At 45.7% G+C, this 25,068-nt stretch overlaps 1 protein-coding gene across 8 annotated transcripts in view; it reads left to right on the top strand.

The window, feature by feature from the left end:
- Nucleotides 1–25,068, top strand: part of atp11a (ATPase phospholipid transporting 11A) — a 62,043-nt gene that overhangs the window by 19,621 nt on the left and 17,354 nt on the right. For 5 of the 8 annotated variants that reach the window (XR_010325732.1, XR_010325731.1, XM_064310267.1 and 2 more), the window contains exons 2-20: nt 7,049–7,171; nt 8,073–8,162; nt 8,249–8,329; nt 10,252–10,359; nt 13,892–14,020; nt 14,678–14,781; nt 15,206–15,256; nt 16,406–16,470; nt 16,620–16,701; nt 17,089–17,239; nt 17,326–17,523; nt 17,887–18,105; nt 19,426–19,592; nt 19,734–19,805; nt 21,669–21,742; nt 21,841–21,944; nt 23,299–23,480; nt 23,625–23,876; nt 24,508–24,682. Coding sequence is in view for 6 of the 8 variants with exons in the window: in XM_064310267.1 (XP_064166337.1) it covers nt 7,049–7,171; nt 8,073–8,162; nt 8,249–8,329; nt 10,252–10,359; nt 13,892–14,020; nt 14,678–14,781; nt 15,206–15,256; nt 16,406–16,470; nt 16,620–16,701; nt 17,089–17,239; nt 17,326–17,523; nt 17,887–18,105; nt 19,426–19,592; nt 19,734–19,805; nt 21,669–21,742; nt 21,841–21,944; nt 23,299–23,480; nt 23,625–23,876; nt 24,508–24,682 (2,427 nt within the window). In the remaining 2 variants the exon portion in view is untranslated. The remainder of the gene's footprint in view (nt 1–7,048; nt 7,172–8,072; nt 8,163–8,248; nt 8,330–10,251; nt 10,360–13,891; nt 14,021–14,677; nt 14,782–15,205; nt 15,257–16,405; nt 16,471–16,619; nt 16,702–17,088; nt 17,240–17,325; nt 17,524–17,886; nt 18,106–19,425; nt 19,593–19,733; nt 19,806–21,668; nt 21,743–21,840; nt 21,945–23,298; nt 23,481–23,624; nt 23,877–24,507; nt 24,683–25,068) is intronic. The other 3 variants (XM_064310269.1, XM_064310270.1, XM_064310272.1) reach the window with 1 other exon arrangement.

Genomic DNA, 25,068 nt, shown 5'->3' on the forward strand with positions numbered 1-25,068 from the left:
CGGGTAGATACGGTTTCTCTTAAGCCTTCTGTCCTTTTATTTGACGGCCTTACTTTTATATGATTAAATGCGGGCGATCCAGGAGTGGAGCCGCCAAAAGCTAAAAGCTAATCGATAAAAGAAAACCCAGCTTAGCAGCCTGTTAGATCGGGAGAACCCTTTTAAGCGTGTGCCTGGTAAACAAAAACGGTGTTAAATCCATCACGTCTGTGCCGCTTCGCGCCTGTGCCACGCAGTCCGCCACGCTGGCGCTAGGGCTACCGCCGCCCGCGGGTCCAGGTTTTCACTGCAGCCGAGCTGACCACACTCCCTGGCTGGGAAGAGAAAATGACACTCAAACGCCCAACTATCTGAAACCCACGCTCTGCCATGTTACCCCACACCCTGCCCTGTTACCCAAAACCCTGCCCTGTTACTCCACAATCTCCCTGCTGCCCCACACTGTGCTAACTGCTAAGCCTGTAGTTATCCTTAGGCAGGTGGATGTGTAAAAGAATGCATTACAGCACTACAGTCTACAGGGGTAGCTTTACAAGCAGTCAGAGTAACTCTTCTTGTCCTCAGTACTATAACTGTGGCTTGGAGGGGGAACTCCAGTCCCTTATGTGGGTCTGTCTGGCTGTGTATGCTTGTCCTTATTGCTGCTCGTTATTTTCTTAGGTGCCTCCTCACCAGCAGGAAACCCTAACCCTCCGACCTTACAGCTCCTGGCCAGTGCCCTGCAACCTTACGCTAGGGACAGCTTAGGTTCCAGCTTTGGGCGGCTGTGCGGAATGCTGCTGTTTGTCACCAGAAGGTTGCAGGTTCTAATATAAGAGCTGTACTGCCAGGGAGACAGGGTGACCTGGACTGATCAGTTGTGAAGTGCAGTACACCCCATTAGAAGGACATATGCCTGGCAAGCAATCATAATGTAATGCAATATATTCACAAAAATATCACACTTAACATATGAAGCATGCCAGCGGAGACCCTGTAGTGGTGAGTCACAGTGGCAGGGATAGTGGGATATGGCTGGCAATACGCAGAAAAATTCAGTGTTAAATTTACTCCTACGGTGTACCTGTGATCCCTACTGGACTCGTACAAACTCTGATAGAACTGAATTAAAACTGGACGTTTTGTAGGTCGTTGCTATGGATTTGAGCTGCCTGTGTACTCTAGTTTAGCCTGGTTTGGATGCTGTACCCTGCATGTGCTCAGAACCCTGTGGAGTCCCTGTAATAGCACTGTACCCAGAATCACTCTGATCGTGTACCGGTGCAAATGTCACACCCAGTTCTGAGCTCCAAGCTCCCCTACACTTTGCAATCGAATGCTTTTATGAGGCACCACTCTAATTGCTGCGGCTTAATAAGATTGTGTTGCATTTGCTCTGTTCTCCTGTTGAATTCTTCTTCGGTGCTTTAGGAAGGCTGTAGAGAGATCCTTTTTATTATTTGTTTGTTTTGTGCGTGGTATTTTGAGTATTACACAACAGCTTGTTAACCTGCCAGGATTGCTGCGTGTGCTGTCTGGTAACGTTAGACACAAATGCAAACCTAGCCATAAAGGCTTGACGTATGACCCCTTTCAGGTGGTGTTCAGTTTCGGCTTATTTTGGTCGTCGTGTCGCCCTGCTGCATGGCTGACCCTATAGGATTTCTCTAATGAGTAGAGTAAACTGGAATCTCTGCTGTGTATGATTTCACATCATAGTTTATTACTGTTTAATTCCCCCCTCATACACACAAACAAAACGATGTGAGGTTCTGTGATTCTTTGCAATTTTAAAAGTTTGTTTAGCATAGATGTGTTTGTGGGTAACAAATTAGTTCTTGAAATGCATATGGGTGGTAAGCTGATCACAGGCCTGATTTATCCGACCTTAGACAGCTTCCCCTACTGATGAGGCACTGTTTCAAAGTTGCGTTTTCCAGATGCGAATTGTAACACTTCCTTTCTGAAGAGACATCATGGGCTGTAAGTGTTCTTTTAGTCCTGTGGCTATGCACTGGGTCTTTCAACTTTCAAATATCACGCAACAGTTGCACTCGTACAGTCATTACAGTATCGGGTGGAATTAAAAGAAAAGACCCAGATAAAGTTTCCTCAGTGAAGATTAAAATTCACATTGTAGTAAAGAATGGCTGAGGTAAGGAGTGCCCGGCCGGCCAACCCAACAAAACGTGTGCCAGCTTGCTGTTGACGTCTCCGCACTGAATTTTAAAGTTATGGTTAGTGCAGCCTAAACCTTTGAGGCTTTACTTTTTAGGGAAAGTCATTTCTCTTGTAAGTTTAATTGAAAATAGGCGTCATCCCCCAGAGAGAAGAGCACAGACACACTCGTGCAACATACAACGTCTTGGGAAAGCACTTTTGCAAAAGAACCCCAACAAAAACATTCTGGCAGGGCACCAGCGTGTGATGCCTTTTCACAGTTCTGGCTCTGCTTGACGTCAGCCTCGAAGTCGAGCCGGTGTCGCTTCCCACCCTACCTCTGTCGCCATGGTGACCGTCGGTATTCTAGGATCAGGTGTTCTGTTCGTCTGGGTTTCTGACACGTCCACGTCCCTCTCAGGTGACCCAGTGCACTGATAGATCCTGATTGGTTTAGCTGGTCTCTTCCTTTATTGGCTTTTGAGATTAGGTCAGAGCACTGCCCTCTACTGGGTGCCCAGGAGGTTCTCTGTCTTTCTTAGTTGGGGGAGGGGGGGATTTGGATAGAGAAAGACAGTCCTTGGCTTCCATTATCTTGTTAACAGATTCATGTTCAGCCACCGTAGCTGTGATACAATCCTTTTTGTTCTGGAACATTACTCCTTGCATTGTGGTGCAGTGTCCATTGTGTTGCGCACCTTCTATGCTACTCACCATGAGAGTTATTGCTTTCCATACATGCCAGGTCTGGCACTGGTTCTGCCCCAAACCCTTTTCCAACTGGCAGACCAACCCACAGTCCTGCACTGACTCTGGTGTGGACGCGCAGCCTGATATCACACAGACTGGGAAGCACTGGCCACTGACTGGCCTTCAGATCGGGAGACATGGCATGCTGGTCTTGTGGAGTCATGAAAATGACTTTTTAAAAATGAAAAAGAAGAGGAACTTGTAAAAAAAAAGTAGAGCACCGCAAATGTCGACTGACTAATTCTCAGCAGTGTTATTATATTGTTATTTATGTCATGAACTATACAAGTATTAAAATGTAATTATCAACTCTTGAAGTTAAGTGCTCTTGAATTTATTGTATCCCTTTCTTGAGCGATTACGCTATTTTTATATAAAAAAACATGCACATTGCTCCGGTTAACTTTTTTTCCATTGCATTTTTTCCCAGAGTAATTGCCTTTCTGTATATTGGACATTGTGCCCCTTTGGAATAGCAGGCTAGGTGAGGTACTGCAGTTTATTCCCGTTCTGCAAGGCACTTAAGGGGCCAAGTGGCTGACCTTTATAGAAGTGCATTACAGTACAGCATTATTGTACTGTATTACCATTACATCCCTTTTCCAGGAATCCTCTCTCTTCTGCTCCCAGTGGTTGCCGCCACTCCCAGAATGCAGTGCGTTCTTCAGGCAGCAGTGAGGGATGTTCAGGGCTGTCAGTGAGATATGGCTGGTGCGCGAGGCTCATAATGCGCTCTCATGTCTGTGAAAATAAAAATTAAAAAGTGGTGAAAATTCCTGGGAAATATGAACAAAAAATATCAAGAAAAATAAACAAAAAAATAAGTATAAAATACAAAAACGGAATGGATTTATTTTCTCCTGTGTGTTGTGCCTTGTCTTAGCCTGATATTTTAAGATGATTTTGCTGGGGATGTGGGCTGTGTGTTAAACTGAAGAGTGGTACTCTGGCTCCAGAGTGTTTGAGCTGGGCTCAGTCTGTTCTCTTCAGTTGGGTGGGCGGCGGTGTTGTCGTTCCTGGCAGACAATGAGTGCCTGGAACAATGGGACAGTCATGGGGATAATCCAGCAACTGGAGAGTGCTCTGGATGTATAAATGGACAGTATGACTGAGTGACAGGAGGTTGACAAAAAAAGCAGACCTTTAATGTCCGCTTCACACACTTTGTATTGTTTCCAGACAGCTGACATTTTGGGAAAGATAGCAGCAGCATTGTATAAATATATCATTTATTGTGTACTGTGTAATTCATGAGTAGGTTGTCCTTGGTGCCTAACTGACAGCAGGTAGTACTTGTTGTTATGCAAGCGCTGGTTTGATTTGCAGTCTCGTTCTCCAGTCTCTTACCAACTGTATGTTCCTTTAATTAAAGCTCCTCCTCCACCTCCCACTTACCCAGAAATGCCAATTAAGCATTAAACTAATTAAAGTCTGTGAGAGGGGGACAGTTAGCGGCTGAAATCGCTGCTCGTGTCTGCTCTCCCAGCAGGCCTCCTCCCTCAGGTGCTCGAGCCGACCGCATTCTTTAATGACCTTATCCCCAGAAATGCCACAAGTCAGCCCAGAGACCTGCGCAGGAAACTGGGCCAGCGAGTTCCCCAGAAAACACAATCCCTTTCACCCCCTGCAGATTACTGTCAGCCCTGATTACTGAGGAGGGGAGGAGGGGGCGCGGCGCAGCGCTATCGCGGTAACGGCGCACTCGGGTGCGAGGACTGGCGTCTGCACTGGGAGGAGTGGAGGGCGGGTCTCCGTCTAAACCGGGACGAGATACCGGTGCCCTCCTCGGTCCTCTGATAGAGGCGATGTGCCGCTCTGGCAGGGGGGTCATGGAGGGCGGGGCCGGGCGTGGCTCTCCCAGCACAGAGGATTAGGGCTCACTGTGAGGCTCAGAGCATAGCAGAGCTTCACAGACCAGCTGTTACTCCCACAGGCCCTTAAGCCCCCCGTGCTGGAGGTGGGAACGGTTAGAGAGAGAGAGGGGCGAACAGAAGGGAGAAAGACAGCCGTTCGCTTTTTTTAATCCTCCATAGTTTTAATAATATCAAATGTGTATCAATAATTCAAGGTATAAAGAAAGCGTAAGCCCCTGCTGGACATCTTCCCGGAAATGCTTTTTATGGCACTCTTGATCCTCTGTTGATTTCAGGCTCTATTTATTATGTAACTGGGTGATGGAGACATAGTATCTCTAATAGCAGTTTTCCCACCAGCATACCATACTGTACTGTGAGATCTCAGAAACAGACCCACTGAACTGCACTGTACCTAGTTTTTCTAAAGAGAAAAATGTAAAACACAACCAGTGGACGGAGCGAGGAACACTGTAGACCATTGATTGGTCAAATGCAATCATCACAGAATCTTCACTTGCACAAATATTGTATCTCTCTCCCGATTACCCTAATTCTTTGGTGAAGAAAATGCAGATATTTCCAGTACAGTTTCTGCAATGGGAAAATGCTATGAGGCTAAAATGCTAAAACATACTCCTGGTAGGGGCCTGGTGCTGTGCAGGGTGTTGCTGGCAGTTCCAGGGCTTGGTTGTGGTGTGTATGGGCACTGTGTAGGGCGTTTCTGTCTGCTGTCTTTGTCCACGGGTGAGCCACACATTCTTCTGTGAGTCACTGGGGTGTGTTCTCACCGTGTTGTACAACCTTTTGTTTATACGGGATGGTGCTATAGATAAGTCTGCTCTTATTGAATTTCTAGTTACCTTTGTGCCCTAACAAGTTGTAAGACTTGTGGGTAAAGCCATAAAATAGATGGGTTACAGTATGTGGTTGGTAACGGTGCATTGCATTAGGTTACTTATTTGCTTAGCAGAAACTCTTATCCAGTCCATCATAAACCCTTCCCTTTGGTGCATACTATCCAAATATGCAGCCAAATATTTTAGTCAAGAAGGTCAAATACATTGCCCAAGGACGTGTAGCGTGTTGTGTATTACTATTACTATTAAAATCCCAACTCTTGATAATTCAGTGACGTCAGCTGACGTCACAAAGCATGTGCCTGATGTACAGATTAGTCATCCCTTGTTTCATTCTTTAGTTTACATTGGAAACTTTGCATTGGAAAGAAGATGGGGGAGTTTTGGAGCAACCAGGGCATGCACTTTGAGTGATGTGGTTCACTGCACATCTCAGTGATGTTTATATTTCTGTGTGAACACAGATTCTAACAGCAAAGGCAAACATATGGATGCCTTGCCCCCAAGGAACAAAATGCAGAAACTACAAAACAAATCTCTCAGGTCAAAACATACTGTTGATTAAATTAATTAGGGAACTTGCATGTCGGGCAGTCATATTATTTGTTTCCTGAATCAGTTGAATATATCAATGGAGGATTTGAAAACAGATGTAAAGAATGTTCGTGGCATCATTGACATTGGAAGATGAGGTTTTTTTTTTTTTTTGTTAGGATTTTTTATTTTTTATTCAAAAGATTTGTATTCTGTTTTTCCACAAAGGAGCAGAAGCTACTGTCCAGGTGGCGAGCGTTTCCGTATCACGCTCGGGAATATACTGAGCGCGGTCGTGGGGGCAGGGCAGTTGAGCGGGCGTTGGGGTCTGACATGGCTTCTCGTTTCCCGTCGGGACTGTGTCCCTGGTCCCCTCCGTCACTACCCCCCCCCCAAACCCCCCCCTCCTCCTAGCACCAGGTCGCGCTCGCTAAACCTCAGTTCTGATTACCTCGGCACCCTGCCATCGCTCTTACTCTCACTTTGGATTTCACTTTTAAACTGGTCCCCTTCGCCATGGCTCCGGTGTGTGACAGAGCGTTCAGTGTACAGCCATTACACACTGTGATTCTCCGCACTCTTTTATGGACGTGGAAAAAAGTAATTACGAGAAGTGCAAGTGTGGATAATAAAAAGGCATGTTCTAATCGGTTTCCGTGATTTAAAGAGTCACGCACCCCTGATGCAAAGTGCAAGGGGGCAGGGTGTACCCAGTTTGAATGGATACCCTTGGAATGGAATGAAAGCGTGGTGAGGAAGCTTCTGCGCGGGCTGCTCAGGATGCTTGCCTCGTTTCCTTGAAAACGCGCTTTTATTTTCTCTTGATGAAGGGGTGCGCGGTCATGCCCGTGCTGTTGTGTGTGCTGCACTGCCCACTGCGACCCCTGACCTCTGTCGCTTTCTCTGTGGCAGTGTGCGGGAGAAGAGAACTGGGTGGACAGTCGGACAGTGTACATCGGTCATCGCCAACCCCCTCCGGGAGCAGAGGCGTACATCCCGCAGCGTTACCCCGACAACCGCATCGTCTCCTCCAAGGTAAGATGTGGGGAACAATCATACCGCAGTACAATGTGTATATATATATCGAACAGTTTGTTCTTCCATAAGGTCATAAAGTACAGACCGGTCAATTTATGCCTCACTCTATGTTTCTGAAAACATATCCCGAAAAGTAGTCCTCAGTAGTGTACACTGAGTAGCATTTTAAAGTGCAGTCCTGAGTAGTGTACACTGAGTAGTATTTTAAAGTGCAGTGCTCCATAGTGTACACAGTGTAGTGTTAGAAAATACGGTCCTCTGTAGTGTAGACTGTGTAATGTATTCAGTATTCATGTCCTTAACTCTGTTCTTCAGTGTTATTTCAGGCCTGTGCTGTTTCCTCTGCAGACGTGATTTAGTGAAGTTCTGTCTTTCCTGACAGTAAAAGCCCCGCTTTTGTGAAAGCTGAAAGCTTAGAAATGCTACTATTGATTATGGAAATGATGTGCACAATTAAAATATATTCTGCCAGATATGATGAATAAATAATTATCATAGACAAATTCATAGATTTAGCATTCCCCTTGATCCATCACAATTCATTTATATTTTGCAATGCTATACCTATTCTTATATAGCATAAACCAATATGTGAAATAGACATTTTTTTAAGTGCATCTTATAGATTTACCCCTGTGGCTGAGTAAAATGAACTGTAGGTGCTGACTTTGCTGCTTGGCTGTTATATAGCGGACATAACCACAGGGAATATTTATCTTGCTGTTTAACACATGTCAAAACTAGTAGAACCACAAATACCAGTGTCAAGTGAACTCCTCCCACAAGCCTGTGCTTTCACATGGACGTCTGTGTGTGCATGTGCATGCGTGTTTGTGGTTTGTGTGTTTGAGCCATGAGAAACTCACAGGTTAACCAGTTGTTTATATCTTTCTTTCAGTATACCTTCTGGAATTTTGTTCCGAAGAACCTGTTTGAACAGTTCAGAAGAATTGCCAACTTCTACTTCCTCATCATATTTCTGGTTCAGGTGAGGCCTTGTGCTTTTGCTCCAGTTGCTTGTCCTTGCCGCGGTCTTCAGAGACAGTGATGCGGTTCTTCTGTCCTGTCCTGCAGCTGATCATCGACACGCCCACCAGCCCCATCACCAGCGGTCTGCCCCTGTTCTTCGTCATCACCGTCACCGCCATCAAACAGGTCAGAACTCAGCGTCACACCCCATGCACACAAACGCACGCACACACACCGGCACACACACAAACACACGCACGCACGCACACAGGCAAGCGCGCATACACACACACACACACATACTCTACATGCACATGCTAAATCTGATTTTGGACTCAAAAGATATTCATTTTCTTTTTTTCTAATGTTTTATTCTGGTGTTTAAAATTATTAAGTGACTAAGGCAAACAAAAATGTAAAAATATGACAAGCAATTAAAATAATGGAGAGAGTGGGTTGCCTGGACAGCCTCCTTATTGCAAGGGAATGGACTAGCCTTAATTTGACTGGATCACGCTGATGCCTTTGGGCAGGTGTATAACATGTTTAGTCTGGAAGCAAAAGAATCTGCCTGGCCAAATAATCACAGTACTGCATACAACTCCTCTCCACCTGGATGAATGCCTTTTTGGCATTTGGAGAAAGAACTGCTGCTTTTAAATCTCTATCGTAGTTACCATACAATGCATTAGGCATTAAACTCCTGAGAAATTAAAAAAAGAAAACCTATTGGGAATAAGATGATGCTGGCAGTATGTCTGTCTAGTCCATTAGTGGGATTTTAAGATCTGACTTTAACAAACCCAACGGAAGATATTAAGAAGTATCAAGTGTGTGTCTACCTTTTTTCAAAAGAAAGCCAATATTTGCATCATGTAATGAATTGGGAAGTCTCTTGATGTTTGAACATTCTTAGGTAAGGTGTTGCATTTGTTCGGAGATTCAAGGAATGCTGATTATCAGATTGCATCTGATTTAGAGATTTAGAGATCCTTATAGAATTCTTTATTTCTTTTGGATCAGTCCATCAGCACTGAACTTCAATTTATGTTTTGCCGATTTAACCTAAAGATAGTCGCTAGTCTGTTTGAGATGTTAATTGTCAAAGCAATTGCTTTAAAAGGAATTCTATTTACTAATCCTATGGAAAGCTCAAATGTTTTTAAATTAATTCTCATTACAGCATTAAATGCAGAATCCATATTTCATTTTTTGGCGAGAAAATAACAAAACCATGTATAAATGGTTGATTGCGTGTTTACTTTGTTTTTTTCTGACCTTGACGATCCTGTTTACAAACTCTTGTTATGCTTCCTGGACAGAGGACAGTATGTGAAGGCCATCAGACCTCTAGTCTATCGAGTTTTCCGTTCCTTTAACTGCAACGTTAATATCAGCAGTCATGTAGGCCTTTTTGTTTCCCCTGCTGCTAGCTCAGACTTTTCAAAGCCAGCAGCATCAGCCTTTTCCTTAGGTTCAGATTTTTATATTTTTTTTTGCTGTTCCTTGCACTCTTGGCAGAATTTAACTTCCAGGTGTGATTAAAAAGATTTTCGACTAGGGTAGACTTAGTGCATGAAATTATGATTTTTAATTTAGTTCAGGGGGAGCCTCTCACTCAATTCATTGCTCATCTGTGCCCGCAAAAAATAAACATTTCCTAAGCAAATTTTGATCGTGAAAACCTGAAAGAATTATTTGCATGTTAATATTTCACATTGACTGTTATATGGTAGGAATAATAATCCAACCCTGAGTAATGGTCTGCCAGTTTCTGTCAGCAGTAATAATATCAGCAAAGGACAAATACCCCTGGGTAACCAGGCCAAAGCCTCCTTCACTCATTAATCATAGTCAGAAAAAAGGGGTCACTGTGTTGCAGTTGAAAATGAAGAATGACACTATACCTTCAGAGATATAAATCAGCACTTTTCTGCAAAGGCTGGTTAAGTCTACACGGCAACATCACAGATGTTTTTACCCCCTTTCCCCCTGCTGCGTCCTGTCCTTTTACACCTTCTCTCTTCTCACTTGATCCTTCCTGTCCACTCCATTGTGCCCCATCCATCCCTCTCTCTCTTCTCTCCTGCCCCTCTGCCTGTCTCCAGGGCTATGAGGACTGGCTCAGGCACAAGGCAGACAACGCTATCAACCGATGTCCTGTCCACGTCATCCAGCATGGCAAGGTGGTGATGAAACAGAGCCGCAAACTACGGGTAAGACTGAAACAGAGCTGCAAACTCAGGGTAAGACTGAAACAGAGCTGCAAACTCAGGGTAAGACTGAAACAGAGCCGCAAACTACGGGTAAGACTGAAACAGAGCCGCAAACTCAGGGTAAGACTGAAACAGAGCCGTAATCTCATGGCAAGACTGAAATAGAGCAGCAAACTCAGGGTTAGGCTGAAACAGAGCCGCAAACTCAGGGCAAGACTGAAACAGAGCTGCAAACTCAGGGTAAGACTGAAACAGAGCCGCAAACTCAGGGTAAGACTGAAACAGAGCTGCAAACTCAGGGTAAGACTGAAACAGAGCTGCAAACTCAGGGTAAGACTGAAACAGAGCCACAAACTACGGGTAAGACTGAAACAGAGCCGCAAACTCAGGGTAAGACTGAAACAGAGCCGTAATCTCATGGCAAGACTGAAATAGAGCAGCAAACTCAGGGTTAGGCTGAAACAGAGCCGCAAACTCAGGGCAAGACTGAAACAGAGCTGCAAACTCAGGGTAAGACTGAAACAGAGCCGCAAACTCAGGGTAAGACTGAAACAGAGCCGCAAACTCAGGGTAAGACTGAAACAGAGCCGCAAACTCAGGGCAAGACTGAAACAGAGCTGCAAACTCAGGGTAAGACTGAAACAGAGCCGCAAACTCAGGGCAAGACTGAAATAGAGCAGCAAACTCAGGGTAAGACTGAAACAGAGCCGCAAACTCAGGGTAAGACTGAAACAGAGCTGCAAACTCAGGGTAAGACTGAAACAGAGCCGTAATCTCAGGGCAAGACTGAAATAGAGCAGCAAACTCAGGGTTAGGCTGAAACAGAGCCGCAAACTCAGGGCAAGACTGAAACAGAGCTGCAAACTCAGGGTAAGACTGAAACAGAGCCGCAAACTCAGGGTAAGTCTGAAACAGAGCTGAAAACTCAGGGTAAGAGTGAGAGAGGCTTGGTATCTCATCTGAGGGGCTATGTAACCTACGAGACACTGTCCACATCACTGCACTGAAGCATTACAACGTTAAACGGATGAACCCTGCATCACTTTTTATCTTAATATATCCCAAGGTGCAGTGAAGGTAATCATTAATTCTTAGCATAAATCAATTTAACCAGTTTTATTACATAATATTTTGAATGTGATTTCCAGTGTCAATTTGCCCTTGGGCAGAGCTACCCAGCGGTAAAGCCGATTGGTCAGGGAATGGATTTATGCTGTGATTCCGGTGTCGTGGAGCTCTGTCCTGCTTTACTGGCCAGACACATTTGTGTCCTCTAACGCTATGGCGACGGTTCCTGTTGTATATCATAAATCCTGTGACCTCAGTAATACCACTGTTCCTCTTATGCAGAAGAGCATTTGGCAAGAGCGCTTAGGGAATTAGTGAGCGCACGCTTGTTTCCCAGCAAACTCTTTAAGCTCGTAAAGAAAATGGTCTTTTCTCTTCAGTCACTCAAATAAACTCACATATTGCCCTGATCACGGGTCTCTGGCTCTGGAAAAAAACATACTGTACTTAGTTTCTCCTAGACATTGTTCAGTCTGTTCCTGATTTTTACTCCCAAGTTAAGGTCCCCATCCCGTTACTGTGACTCTAAACCTTAAACCTGACCCTTTAGCTTTTGGGAGGCTCATCACCCTAAATCTGGCACCTCTTTTTCTCTTGTACCCATACTTCTGTAGTCTGTAGGAGCTGGTGCATATGTCCTTTTAGTATGGTTGTGCATCTGTGAAGCAAAATGGATTACATCAAAGATAACTGGCAAACATTGCAATTGATATACCGATGATTGATAGATTTTTTTTTTTTTTTACATTAATTTATTCTAAATACCTATTAAGCATAAAATACAGAGCCAGTGATTTAACTTCATCCTTGGACCAGTCACTTTGTTAATAAATAAATGTATTTGCAGCCTTATACTCATCAATATATACATCTGCATGGAGAATGTGTCTGTATTGCCATGTCCACAGCAATGCCCTGTTTTATTTCAGTCCCATTCATTGACAGCTCTTCCTAATCTGTAAAGCCAGTGATAATACTGAGGGATCTGATTGAAGATGGTCCAAATGAAAACTCAAGTGCACCGTTGAGTGTGTTCAGGAAACACACTGAATAGCGTAATAGTGTGTGTGCGTGTGCGTGTGCGTGTGCGTGTGCGTGTGCGTGTGCGTGTGTGTGTGTGTGTGTGTGTGTGTGTGTGTGTGTGTGTGTGTGTGTGTGTGTGTGTGTGTGTGTGTGTGTGTGTGTGTGTGTGTGTGTGTGTGTGTGAGAGCCGTATGACCGGCCTCTGCGGGTTAATGTGTGTTAAACCACTGGGCTTGCATAATCTGTTACGCAACACTAGATCCTCTGGAAATGCAGCATGGAAGCACGGGGTAAATTGGAGGAAATGTGATTGAATCCTGCTTTATTTGTAATGCGGAGGTCTGGTGCTAGTAACAATGTAAGGTTTTTTCTGCTGATGGTTTTTATGTTAATCTCTATAACATATCTTTTCATTGATACTCAACTGTAATATAATATTATTAATGTAGTAGACGAGATTGTATGGAGGAAACGTTATGCAAGAAATACTTTAGAAAACAACGCAGTCTGAGATAATATGACAGACTGAGAGCAGTAAATCAGTGCAGTCTCAGTGAGAGACTGAGAGCAGTAAATCAGTGCAGTCTCAGTGAGAGACTGAGAGCAGTAAATCAGTGCAGTCTCAGTGAGAGACTGAGAGCAGTAAATCAGTGCAGTCTCAGTGAGAGACTGAGAGCAGTAAATCAGTGCAGTCTCAGTGAGAGACTGAGAGCAGTAAATCAGTGCAGTCTCAGTGAGGGATCAGAATCAGAATCAGAATCAGAATCGAATTTATTGCCAAGTACATTTACACATACGAGGAATTTGCTTTGGTCAACACACCGAGGCAGCCATCTGCGGCACCAACTTATTAGATGAGAAATGAGAGGACAGGAGGAAGGAGGAGGAAGAAAAACAGTCCTTTCAATGAAACGAGAGGGCACTCGTTTCATTGAAACGAAGAAAAAACCTCAGCACATAGCAACATCATAAAAACATTACAAACATTACAAACATTACAACAAAAACTCGAAGACTTGCACATGTGGTAGGGGGTAGGGTGTCGGGGAGGGGAAGTGTCGCAGCACAGACACTGGGGGGAGCGCGCAGCCGCTCAGGCGCAGCGCATCAACCCTCAGCAGACTGCACTGTAACGGGGGAGGGAGGGGGGGTGGGAGCCAAGAAGGCGTTGAGTAGGAGGTGGTGTGTGTGTTGTCTTCATGTGCGTGTGTGTGTAAGTCCATGGACTTCATCTCCACCACAGTCTCAACATTGTCTCTGCCGTCTGATACTGATGACGAGGACACGGCCGTTGCCGTGGAGATAACCTCGAAGAGTCCTGATCCAGAGACAAAGTTCCATAGGGATGTGAGAGACTGAGTGCAGTAAATCAGTGCAGTCTCAGTGTGTGATGTAAGAGGCTGGTTCATTCACTTCTCTGTCACTCTGTTTGTTCCCTCAGGTTGGCGATATTGTCCGGGTGAAGGAAGATGAAACTTTCCCCTGTGACCTCATCCTTCTGTCCACCAGCCGAGAGGACGGAACGTGTTTTGTCACGACAGCCAGTTTGGATGGGGAGTCCAGTCACAAGGTACAAGAACATAATCCTGGTCCCCTGCTGTTTCCATTGGCTCTTGTATGGAGGGGGGCGGAGCTTACTAACACAGACACTTCCCTCATAGATGGATGTTTTCTTTTATGTTGATCGTTTGAGTTCATTTGAAGTCGTTGCGCTCTGACCTATGATCTTTCGAGGTTTTGCGCCACTATGATGTGACTTTTTGAAATTGATTTTGCGGTTAGCGAAGAGAAAGGAAACACCACCTTTTAAATTTGCTCTGAGACAGATAAATGATCGATGAATTATTCATATCCTGTAGTGGGGCAATTTCCTTTCTATCATAGGGTTATGGTAGCTAATGGAAAACTATGAGTTTGACTCGCAGTGAGTCACCCAGCTCCTGTATTCTGGAGAAAGGATGGGTGGGACGGCTTGCAGGTTGTGCCCTATCAAAATTTTCCCTGTCAAGAATAAGCCATGACATGCTGGGTCTCCAGTGGGACCGGAGATTCTCCAGTGGGGCTGGAGTTTTTGTTTTTTTATTTTCCACCACATTCAAATAAAATTTCTTTACTGACATGAATTAATTTAGAATGTTGGCCATATGAATGCTTTCGGCACATAAAACAGGGATATGATCTCTCTCACTCTAACTCTCCCTGTCTTTCTTGCATCCCCGCTGCGCAGACGTACTACGCAGTGCCGGACACGCAGGCCTTTAAAACAGAGGAGGACTTGGACAGCTTGCAGGCCACCATCGAGTGCCAGCAGCCGCAGCCTGACCTCTACAAGTGAGTGAGCACCTGTCCGGTGCGGGTGGCTGAACGGACTGTGCCACAGCACCGGGTGGATGTGTGCAAACGCGCTGCTGTTTGCCGGGGAAATGCGGAATGTATGGCCACTAGGTGCTCTGTGTGTGCGTATGTGTGTGCGTGAGTGCGTATGTGTGCGCGTGTGTGCGCGTGTTTGTGTGTGCATGTGCCTTTGTGCGTACGTGCATGCATGTGTGTGCCTCTGTGTGCGTGCGTGTCTGCATAGTGCGTGTGCATGCATGCGTGTGTGCGTGAGTGCTTTATCCTGCTGTTTGTTATTGGTGAATGAGGCAGATGCACACAGTGTGTGTGTTTTGGTTTGAGAGTGTTGAATAAATGATGTTTGTTTTTGGTATGGATTTGTGGGTGTGCAGCTGAAGGCTCTGTTCCTATCTGATTTCAGATTTGTTGGGCGCATCAATATTTATCAAGACAGAAACGAACCTTCTGTGAGGTAAAACCCACTCTTATTTGCCATTTTGGTCCAGCCAAGGTTTACTTTAGCTTTTCACTCTGTCTCCCATGTGCTTGTTGGTATGTTTAAACCTTGTGTTCTCTTTACTAATTAGCACTTGTGAATGTGCTAGCCTGGGTTAAATATACTCAGGACTGTATTGGGATTTGAAAGCAAAGCAGAAATAACATGCATGCAGAAATACTATATATATATATATATATATATATATATATATGTATATACATACAATCTTTACCTTAGTTACAAACAATATAAACATTATATATGGCTAATGGTTGCCATTTGCTAGATCATATTTAACGATGAAAATGCTATTTATTTTTTGGTGATTAAAATATGAATAATGATAAATCCATTATAATGAAGGCACAGGGGCCATAAATCATGTTTTTTATGTGAAAAATGAAACAAGGTTTTATGGCAGTATATTAATTATATTTATTGTTTTGAATTTTCAGTTTATTTCGTCTTCATCTTATTATGTTCAAAGAAACCATATAGGCAAAAGGTCATAAAGCTAATACAGATGATGAACAACAAATAGCACCACAAAACAGGTTTAGCCCATTCCTCATTTACTAAATGTTTAAAATGGGTCAGCTTGACATAAAACAAACACAAGGGTTAATGTTTTAATTATACATATACATGTATGTTTGTATTCAGTATGTTTATACATTTATCTGATGGAATGCAGTTCAGCTTTGGAAAAGAATTGATCCCCCAAGCATTTATAATTTGTGTTAATGAAGCTGCAGTGGAAATATGATTTGCTTTTAGAGTAGGCTAAGCTCAGCGCTGTTTGAGATGGCAAAACATCCACTAGGCTGGAGTGTGTAGGAACCAGCCAAATCCATGCATCTGTGTGAACCCAGGAAACCTCTTCAGTGCCAATGGATCTTAGTTTTCTGGTGTGTCATATGGATGGAGCATGTTGGCCTTTTTTTGTTTTTTGAAATTAAACCATTGGACAAAGACCTAACAGAAGCCCATAAAAATCAAAGCAGCCGTTATCATATTCTCCCACGGTGCTGTACTGATCTCATTATGCTGCACAGTTACAGCTCTGAATGCCTAAGAACGTTCCGCGGTTCTGTGGAAATAATGCCCTCATTTTTATTTTAGGCCTCTAGGGTCAGAGAACCTGCTACTGCGAGGAGCCACACTGAAAAACACTGAATGTATTTACGGTAACTCTCTTCATTATTCATTTCCATTATAGCAAAACTCAAGGGGGAAAAAACTGCTTTCCTATTTTCAGACACATAGATTTGTCCTTAAGTTGAACTTAAGTTGAACAAGTAAATGCAGGCACTTAATTCCTGCTTGTTCTTCATAGCTGTCGCCATCTATACGGGCATGGAGACCAAGATGGCGCTGAACTACCAGTCCAAATCCCAGAAGCGCTCTGCTGTGGAAAAGTAAGACTCCCTCTCTCACCAGCGTTGTGTCAGCACATTCTTTTTGCTGTGCTGTGCAACCCCACACTTGAACTTTTGGATAACTTCTCTGCCATGTGACTATTTAAAGTGTAAGCCCGGGATTTATTGGCTTGTATTGCCTGACTTTCTTCATTTCAGGTGTAGGTGTGTCATCACTTCCTGTTTTCTCAAGCTATTTACCATTTCCTCTTTTAGCTTGCCCCTCTGCATGAGCTTTTTCACTCAGGTGCTGTATAATTGATGTGTATAAGCTGCTGAAAACAGAGGCATACGTCAGGAAGGCCACTGTTGTTTCTCATCTGTCTGCTGATTTTTGCCCTGCAGTTCCTCTTTTCCTGCTCAGATTACTCTCTGCTGCCCCTGCAGGTCAATGAATGCCTACCTGGTAGTCTACCTGTGCATCCTGATCAGCAAAGCTCTGATCAATACTGTGCTGAAGTACGTGTGGCAGGCCAACCCGAACCGAGACGAGCCCTGGTACAACGAGAGGACGGAATCGGAAAGGCAGCGGCACGTGGTGAGTTTCGCCTACATTTCCCATGATACCCGGCAGCTGCAGTTTGGTTCCCTCCCGCCTCTCTGACCGCGCTTGCTTCCTTTCAGCTGATCAGAGCTTTCACGGACTTCCTGGCCTTCATGGTGCTTTTCAACTACATCATCCCCGTGTCCATGTACGTCACCGTGGAGATGCAGAAGTTCCTGGGCTCCTACTTCATCACCTGGGACGACGAGATGTTTGACGAGGAGCTGGGGGAGGGGGCGCTAGTGAACACGTCCGACCTCAACGAAGAGCTGGGACAGGTGAACGAACGCGCGCTAACCCAGCAGTTGAGCAGTGGAACTGTGGTGAAATGTGAAAATTGGAAATGTATTGATCCATCGTCTTCAGACCCCCCGGGACGGGGTGCTCAGTTAAAGGAGACGCTTGCTGTTTCCTGTTTTATCATCTGTTCTGAGCCCATAATAGCTTAAAGGGATCAAACGTAAGCCGTGCTTAGTCTGAACAGCTGCGTTATCAATGTCAGTAACTTATTAAAAGGGTTTTACCATCCATTTGCAATCTGCTGCAATGGGCTGGAGTGAGACTGCTGTGGGGTATGTGAAAGCGGTCCAAGACCGCGGTTCGCCTTCTTTTCCCACAATCCCTCTGTCGATTCCCCTCAGGTGGAGTATGTCTTCACAGACAAGACGGGGACGTTGACGGAAAACAACATGGAGTTCATCGAGTGCTGCGTGGACGGGCACATCTATGTCCCCCACGCCATCTGCAATGGGCAGATCATGCCTGATTCCTGCGACATCGACATGATTGACTCCTCGCCTGGAGCAGGAGGGAAGGTGAGAGACAGCGCCACACCATGGCCTGGATGTCTACTGCATGAGGTAACACACGAGATGGTGATATGAAAAGCAATTGTTTACAGAATGCACCTTACAATGGCTTTATATAGACACAATAAAATATAGTAAATCAATACATTTAAAAAAATTTAAGCTGTAAAAACAGTTTTCTTAAGAATTTATGTAAGATTTGCAATCCAATTTAGGTACACATTTTGCAAATCAAGACCTATTCGAAATCAAGGTCAGTATGAATAAAAATAAGGAAATAGGTAGTCAAATGAACTGTCTAGATAATATAAAATAAAAGACATTAGAAATTGAACACATAAAGTAAAATACTGTTTAAACTGTTAAAATGCTGTTTAAACAGAGACTGCTGTAGCCTGTCTTATTGACCTGCCATGTTCAGCGTTAGTGTGCTATTCATTTTCTATTCAGGTTTGAATTTCCTTTGTAGGTCTGACTGAAGTTACACTGGTTTAGACGCCTTAATCCTGGTGACTCATACGTGCTCTCGTGACCCTCTGGGAGAGCTTTAATCCAGCGTGTGGCTGGGTAATTGAATCTGGCCGGGCGGATGACAAATTAGTGCAGAGAATGGGAACTGACTTTCCCGGACCCTGCCAATTAGAAATCCACATTTCTCCAGTGTCTCTTGATGATGTGTGTAATATATTCTCTCTCTGATGTCAGTGCAATACCTGCTCTGTGTGTCGTCGGCATTGTTTTAAATGTTGTGTGTGTGTGTGTGTTCGTTGGTGGTGTCTGTGTGTGTGTCCATTGGCAGTGTGTGTGTGTGTGTTCATAGGTGGTGTGTCTGTGTGTGTCCGTTGGTAGTGTGTGTGTGTGTGTCCATTGGTGGTGTGTCTGTGTGTGTTCGTTGGTTGTGTGTGTGTGTGTGTGTGTGTGTATGTATGTCCATTGGTGGTGTGTCTGTGTGTGTCTGTTGGCAGCGTGTGTGTGTGTGTGTGTATGTCCATTGGCGGTGTGTCTGTGTGTGTTCGTTGGTGGTGTGTGTGTGTGTGTGTGTGTGTGTGTGTGTGTGTGTGTGTGTTCATAGGTGGTGTGTCTTTGTGTGTCCGTTGGCAGTGTGTGTGTGTGTCCATTGGTGGTGTGTCTGTGTGTGTTCGTTGGTTGTGTGTGTGTGTGTGTGTGTGTGTGTGTGTGTCTGTGTGTGTGTGTGTGTGTGTGTGTTTGTGTGTGTGTGCGTGTGTGTGTGCGTGTGTGTGTGCGTGTGTGCGTGTGTGTGTGTGTGTGTGTGTGTGTGTGTGTGTGTGTGTGTGTGTGTGTGTGTGTGTGTGTGTATGTGTATGTGTCCGTTGGCAGAGTACGTTACATCCTCTCTCTTTCCCTCTCTAGGAGCGGGAGGAGCTGTTCTTCCGCGCTCTCTGCCTCTGCCACACCGTGCAGGTGAAGGAGGAGGAGACTGTCGACGGTATCAAGAGGGGTATCCACCAGGGCAAGTCCACCTCCTTCTACATCTCCTCCTCCCCCGACGAGGTGGCGCTGGTGGAGGGCATGAAGAGGTAAGGTCTCTCCCCTCCACTACTGCCTCTTCCTCTGCTCCTACTCTGCTCCTCCACTGCTCCTCCTCTGCTCCGCTGGTGCGTCACTCCTCCTGTGCCTCCTCTACTCCTCACGTGGCCTTTGTGTCTGGCTCCCTCCAGGCTGGGGTTCACCTACCTGCGGCTGAAGGACAGTCACATGGAGCTCCTCAACAGGGACGACGAGGTGGAGAGGTGAGTCGGCCCCGCCCTGCACGGCTCGAGGGCAGCCGGCCTCAGAGAGTCATGTGACCGATCAGCCCTCAGCAGGCGGCCTCTTTGGCAGCACCTTGCCGATGCACGGCTGCGTCTCAGGGTCTGAAGCCCAGTCGCCTGGAATGCGGCGCCCCAGTTGTACAGCTCGACGCCAGCTGTCGCGAGTCATGTGTTAGACCCGTGACCTGGAGGCTTAGCCTGGTTTATGGTTCAGGTGTCTAAATCCTAACCTCCGGAATGAGATCGCGGTCAGGTGCGAGGTCTGCGCAATGCCGTGATGGTCGTGGGCATGTGGACCATGTGACCTCACAAGGTTTAAAATCGGACAAGGGTCTTAAAATTGTTTTTGTAAGTTTGACCGCAGCACACGTCGGTTTGTTTCCTGATGTTCTGCAATAAACTTTCCGAAAGTTAAAATTGGATGTCTCCTGGAAATCGTTCTGTAATTCATTCTGGATGTAGATATCCAATCAGTACTTGTCATGTTATAATTTATGTGAGCTGGAATCGCTGTCCTCCGAACAATGGCCTGTCAATGGATTAATAATGGCTCTCTGTCCTACAAAGCCCTTACACAATTTGAGTGAGAGACAGTGACCGAGAGAGAGCGAGAGAACAAGAGGGCGAGACAGCGAGAGAGTAGAACTTTGGAAACATGTCTGAATCAGTCCGATGTAAGAAATGGTCCACGGGCAATAATTTGGCCGCTGGTGCATTCACGTGAACATAAATGCGCATAAATACGCATGCATGTGCACACACGCCCAAACGTACATGAACACACATAATCAGCATCTAGAATCTAGAATCTAGATCTAGAATGAGCCATAACTGACACAATTGCAAATTATGAATATTAAAATCATCATTATTGCCTTCACATTGTGTCTCCCCTGTTGTCTATTTTAAGCTTAATAATAATAATAATAATAATAATAATAATAATACATTTTATTTGTACAGCTTTTCTCATACAGTTGTTCAAATTGCTGTCCAGATAGAAAATAAAATGTAACATTGAAAAACATCAGCAAGTAAACAATGGAAATTACACAAGTAAAATTACAGAATGAAAGATTCAATTTCAGAATAAAAATATATAATCCTATAACCCCTGAGAGTTGACATTTTAGTTTTTAATGGTTAGAGGCTTTTTTTTTTTTTTTTTGACCTGAAGGGGCAGGCCGACCTGTTTCTCTGACAACGGCACTCAGGTATTTTCACGCCACGCCCTGCCCTCCGCACGCGTCTCTCAGTGAGCACAGGCAGTCGCGGCTGTGCCCGGAGGTGGGGGGCTGTGGGGGATCAGAGCAGCTGTGCGTCTGGATTCTGCAGTCCCTCTGAGGAAAGAGTCGCTCTGGGGCGCGTGTGAACTCTGCGGGGTCACAGCACCCCCCCCACCCCCGCCGCGCTCGTCTGAGCAGCCACACGCTTGCATCAGATGTCTTCTGAGTGGAGTCCTACTTAATTAAATTATTAATCAATATGTTCATTTAAATTTAACAAGCAGGCGCACTGCTCCTTGCCTTGTTACCTTGGTGATAAGAAGGGTACTGAGCAATGAAGCCTGAATACTGGATTTGGTCTGAGGAGGAAGCTGGGAGTGCATGCAAGGACAGAATTGGAGGAAGGGCAGGATGCACACTAACTGTATGTGGTACATGGCTGTATGATAGACATAGACTAAATGTCCATGGTACACAGCTGTGTAATATTCATGTGTGCATGTGCTGGGTATGTGAAGCGTAAACAATGGAAACGAAACATGCGTTTCATGTTGTGGTTTGGACTCTGCCTGTGTTTGCACAGGTTTGTGACCCAGGTTTTGTTTTCCGTTCGCAGGTTTGAGCTGCTGGAGGTGCTGAACTTCGACTCGGTCCGGAGAAGAATGAGCGTGATAGTGCGTTCCACCACAGGTAATTCACCCAGAATCTGCTTCTGCAGAAGTGACGTTGGCACGGCGACTAGGATCTCGCGGCTTACCTGTGTTTGACCCCATTTCTTCTCGTTGCAGGCGAGTATTACCTGTTCTGCAAAGGGGCTGATTCCGCCATCTTCCCCAGGGTGATTTCCGGAAAGGTGGAGCAGGTCCGAGCCCGGGTGGAGCATAACGCTGTGGTGAGTAGAGGCTGTGTTCAGCCCGTTGCACTGTTCTGCAGGGTGGGAGACCCCATTCCTGGAGGGTCTGTTTCTGAACTCCATGCCTGCGTCTTAGCAAAATCCTTTACATGATCTCCCAGCTTAGCTATTTATTTATTGATAAACTGATGAACTTTGTCTAAAGATGGATTGCGTGTCCCTTTATGAAACATTTTACTGTTATCAATGAGTGAATAAGCAGTGGCTTATGCCAGGTGTTAGCCGACTGCGCGAGGTGCGATTGGTGAGAAAAGGATAGAGCCCTGCAGCAATAGGACCTCCCACCTCTACGCTAAAGGCATTTGATGTGTTACTCTGTATATAGGAACAGACAGTGTTTTCATATTGACTATGTACATATCGTAAAAAAATACAGACGGTGTCCCATTACCTGTTGAGTGCTCTTAATGGATGTGCTGCCACTCGGCCAATTTCCCTCTGGAGACTAGAATTCAGTTCTTTTATATTCTGTCCGTTCTTTTCGATCTGTTCTGTTCTGTTCTCTCTGATTATACTGCCTTAGTTTTGCTGAAGTCTGGTGGACGTCGAACAGATTGGCACGTGTGAATTCTGCAAAAGCAGTTGCACGTGAAGACACATTGTAATGTGGCCAGACAGGCTCCTGCAACAACAGAAAAATAATCCTGTGCAGCATATAGAGTTCAATCACTAAAATGGGATTTTGCTCAAGTTGTTTGTAGTTACTGCTGTATTGCTTAGAGTGTCTTATTCAGTGTTGAAGTCTATGGGCTTGTGGTGTGGTGTCCACTGCTAGCCTCTGTAGCTGTGGTGCTCAGTGGAACCCCTAGGCTGTGTGGAGTCTGTTCATCGCCCTGCCTCGGGAGCTATGTGGGAACTGTGGGAACAGCTTTTGCAGCAAGCAAGCAGCCTGGTGACATCATTTTGGGTGCTTTCCGGTTGCCATTGGCACCAGTACTGACCCAGTTTTGTGTCTGACACAGAAAGCAGATTTCTGCACAACACGGTAGAATGTTGCCGTCTACACCCCTGCCCCCCCCCTTTTTTGCCCCTTGATGGAGGGAGGGGTCAGTGTGATAGAGCACTTGCCCTCCCCAGAATTGTGAATTGTTGGTTGGATAGTAAACCTGGGTCTGCTGGTTTTCTTGCTCCTCAGTACTTAAGTGGCAAATTAGCACAATTCATTACACAGTTAGTTAGCCTCGCCTGGTTTCTAAAGTCAAAATCAGTTGTTTATTTTGAAGGTGAAAGTAAAAACCAGCCTATCCTATAGCCCAGCAGTGTTGAGAATCAGTGGTCTTTGTTAAGTGTTGATCTGTTGACTGACTGACTGTCTAACGCGTGTGACGGACAGGAGGGCCTGCGGACGCTGTGTGTGGCCTACAAGACCCTGACGCAGGCGGAGTACGAAGACGTCTGCCAGCGCCTGAACAGCGCCAAGCTGGCCCTGCAGGACCGAGACCGCAGGCTGGCCGAGGCCTACGACATCATCGAGCGCGACTTCATCCTGCTGGGCGCCACCGCCGTGGAGGACAGGTACGCCCCGGGCACCTCTGCGATTCGCTTCTAGATCCACCTGCACGCGTGTGCACAGCCACTCCAAAGGGTCGCTCTCTGGGAGGAGAACTGCTGGATTAATTGATGGATTTATTTGGTTCCTTGGTCCTCCGGCCTCTCTAGGCTCCAGGAGAAGGCGGCGGACACCATCGAGTCGCTGCACAAGGCCGGGATGAAGGTGTGGGTCCTGACGGGGGACAAGATGGAGACGGCGGCGGCCACCTGCTACGCCAGCAAGCTGTTCCGCCGCAGCACGCAGATCCTGGAGCTGACCACCAAGCGCACGGAGGAGCAGAGCCTGCACGACGTGCTGTTCGACCTGAGCCGCACCGTGCTGAGGCAGCAGGGCAGCATGCCCCGCGACACCTTCTCCGGGTCCGAGCGCCCCCCGAACGCAGCACTCCGCTGTTTGTTTTACTTAACGCCAATGTTTACTTAACACCATCTCGCAACCCACGCACAACATTCTCATAACACGGCTGTAATGTTTACTTAACACCATCTCGCAAACCACACGCAACATTCTCATAGCACGGCTGTAATGTTTACTTAACCATCTCGCAAACCATGCACAACATTCCCATAAAACAGCTGTAATGTTTACTTAACACCATCTTGCAACCCACGCACAACATACGCATAACACAGCTATAATGTGTACTTAACATCTCGTAACTCACACACAACGTTCTTGTAACACCACTGTGATGTATAAACACATTTAAATGTGGAAATCATTTTGTGCACGTCTGGACAGTCAACATGCAGCAATGGACAAAACTACACCAAAATGAATCTTGTTAAAAATACATGTATCTATAACCTCCAGTTAAAATGGTGGAGGCGCAGGTTTACCTGAACATAACAGAGGTACAAATACAAGTAGAGGCAAGCGGCCGATGGCACATGAAAAAATGCTTGTGAGTGCATATTTCAAGTGCATACTGCTCATCCATGTGAACCCGCATTTGACTCCCTCCCTCTTCCTGCCCGGTGTGTAATGCAGCCTCTCCAACAACTTCCACGACTACGGCCTGATCATCGACGGGGCCACGCTGTCGGCCGTGATGAAGCCGGCGCAGGACGACAGCTCGGGGAACTACAAGGAGATCTTCCTGGAGATCTGCCGCAACTGCAGCGCCGTGCTCTGCTGCCGCATGGCGCCCCTGCAGAAAGCACAGGTGTGACCTCACTTCCTGTCACATCACTTCTCCAGACACTGGCTTTGCCTGTCAGCTGTTATTTCTTTAAATAGAGCTGTGATTGGGGAACCTTGGCAAACTAAAAAAATGGTTTAATTGTTAACATCCACACAGATAACCCCTTCTCATTCCAACCTGCCTGTGAACCACATCATTATTCGTGACCAGATCCGGTTATTTTGTGGGACAGCCTAAGCTTGCTCTGACCCACTCTCTCTCTCCGTGTCCTACATGCAATATACTAGATCTGTCTGCAAAGTAAGGCCTGAGGTCCTCTGTGCCCTACAGTCATGAGCCCCAGAGACAGTGTCACCCCAGAAGTTATTTTTGGTTTGGGCTGTGAAGATGTATTACTGGCATTTCTA

Source organism: Anguilla rostrata, chromosome 15 (genome assembly GCF_018555375.3).
Source record: "Anguilla rostrata isolate EN2019 chromosome 15, ASM1855537v3, whole genome shotgun sequence".
Lineage (NCBI taxonomy): Eukaryota > Metazoa > Chordata > Actinopteri > Anguilliformes > Anguillidae > Anguilla > Anguilla rostrata.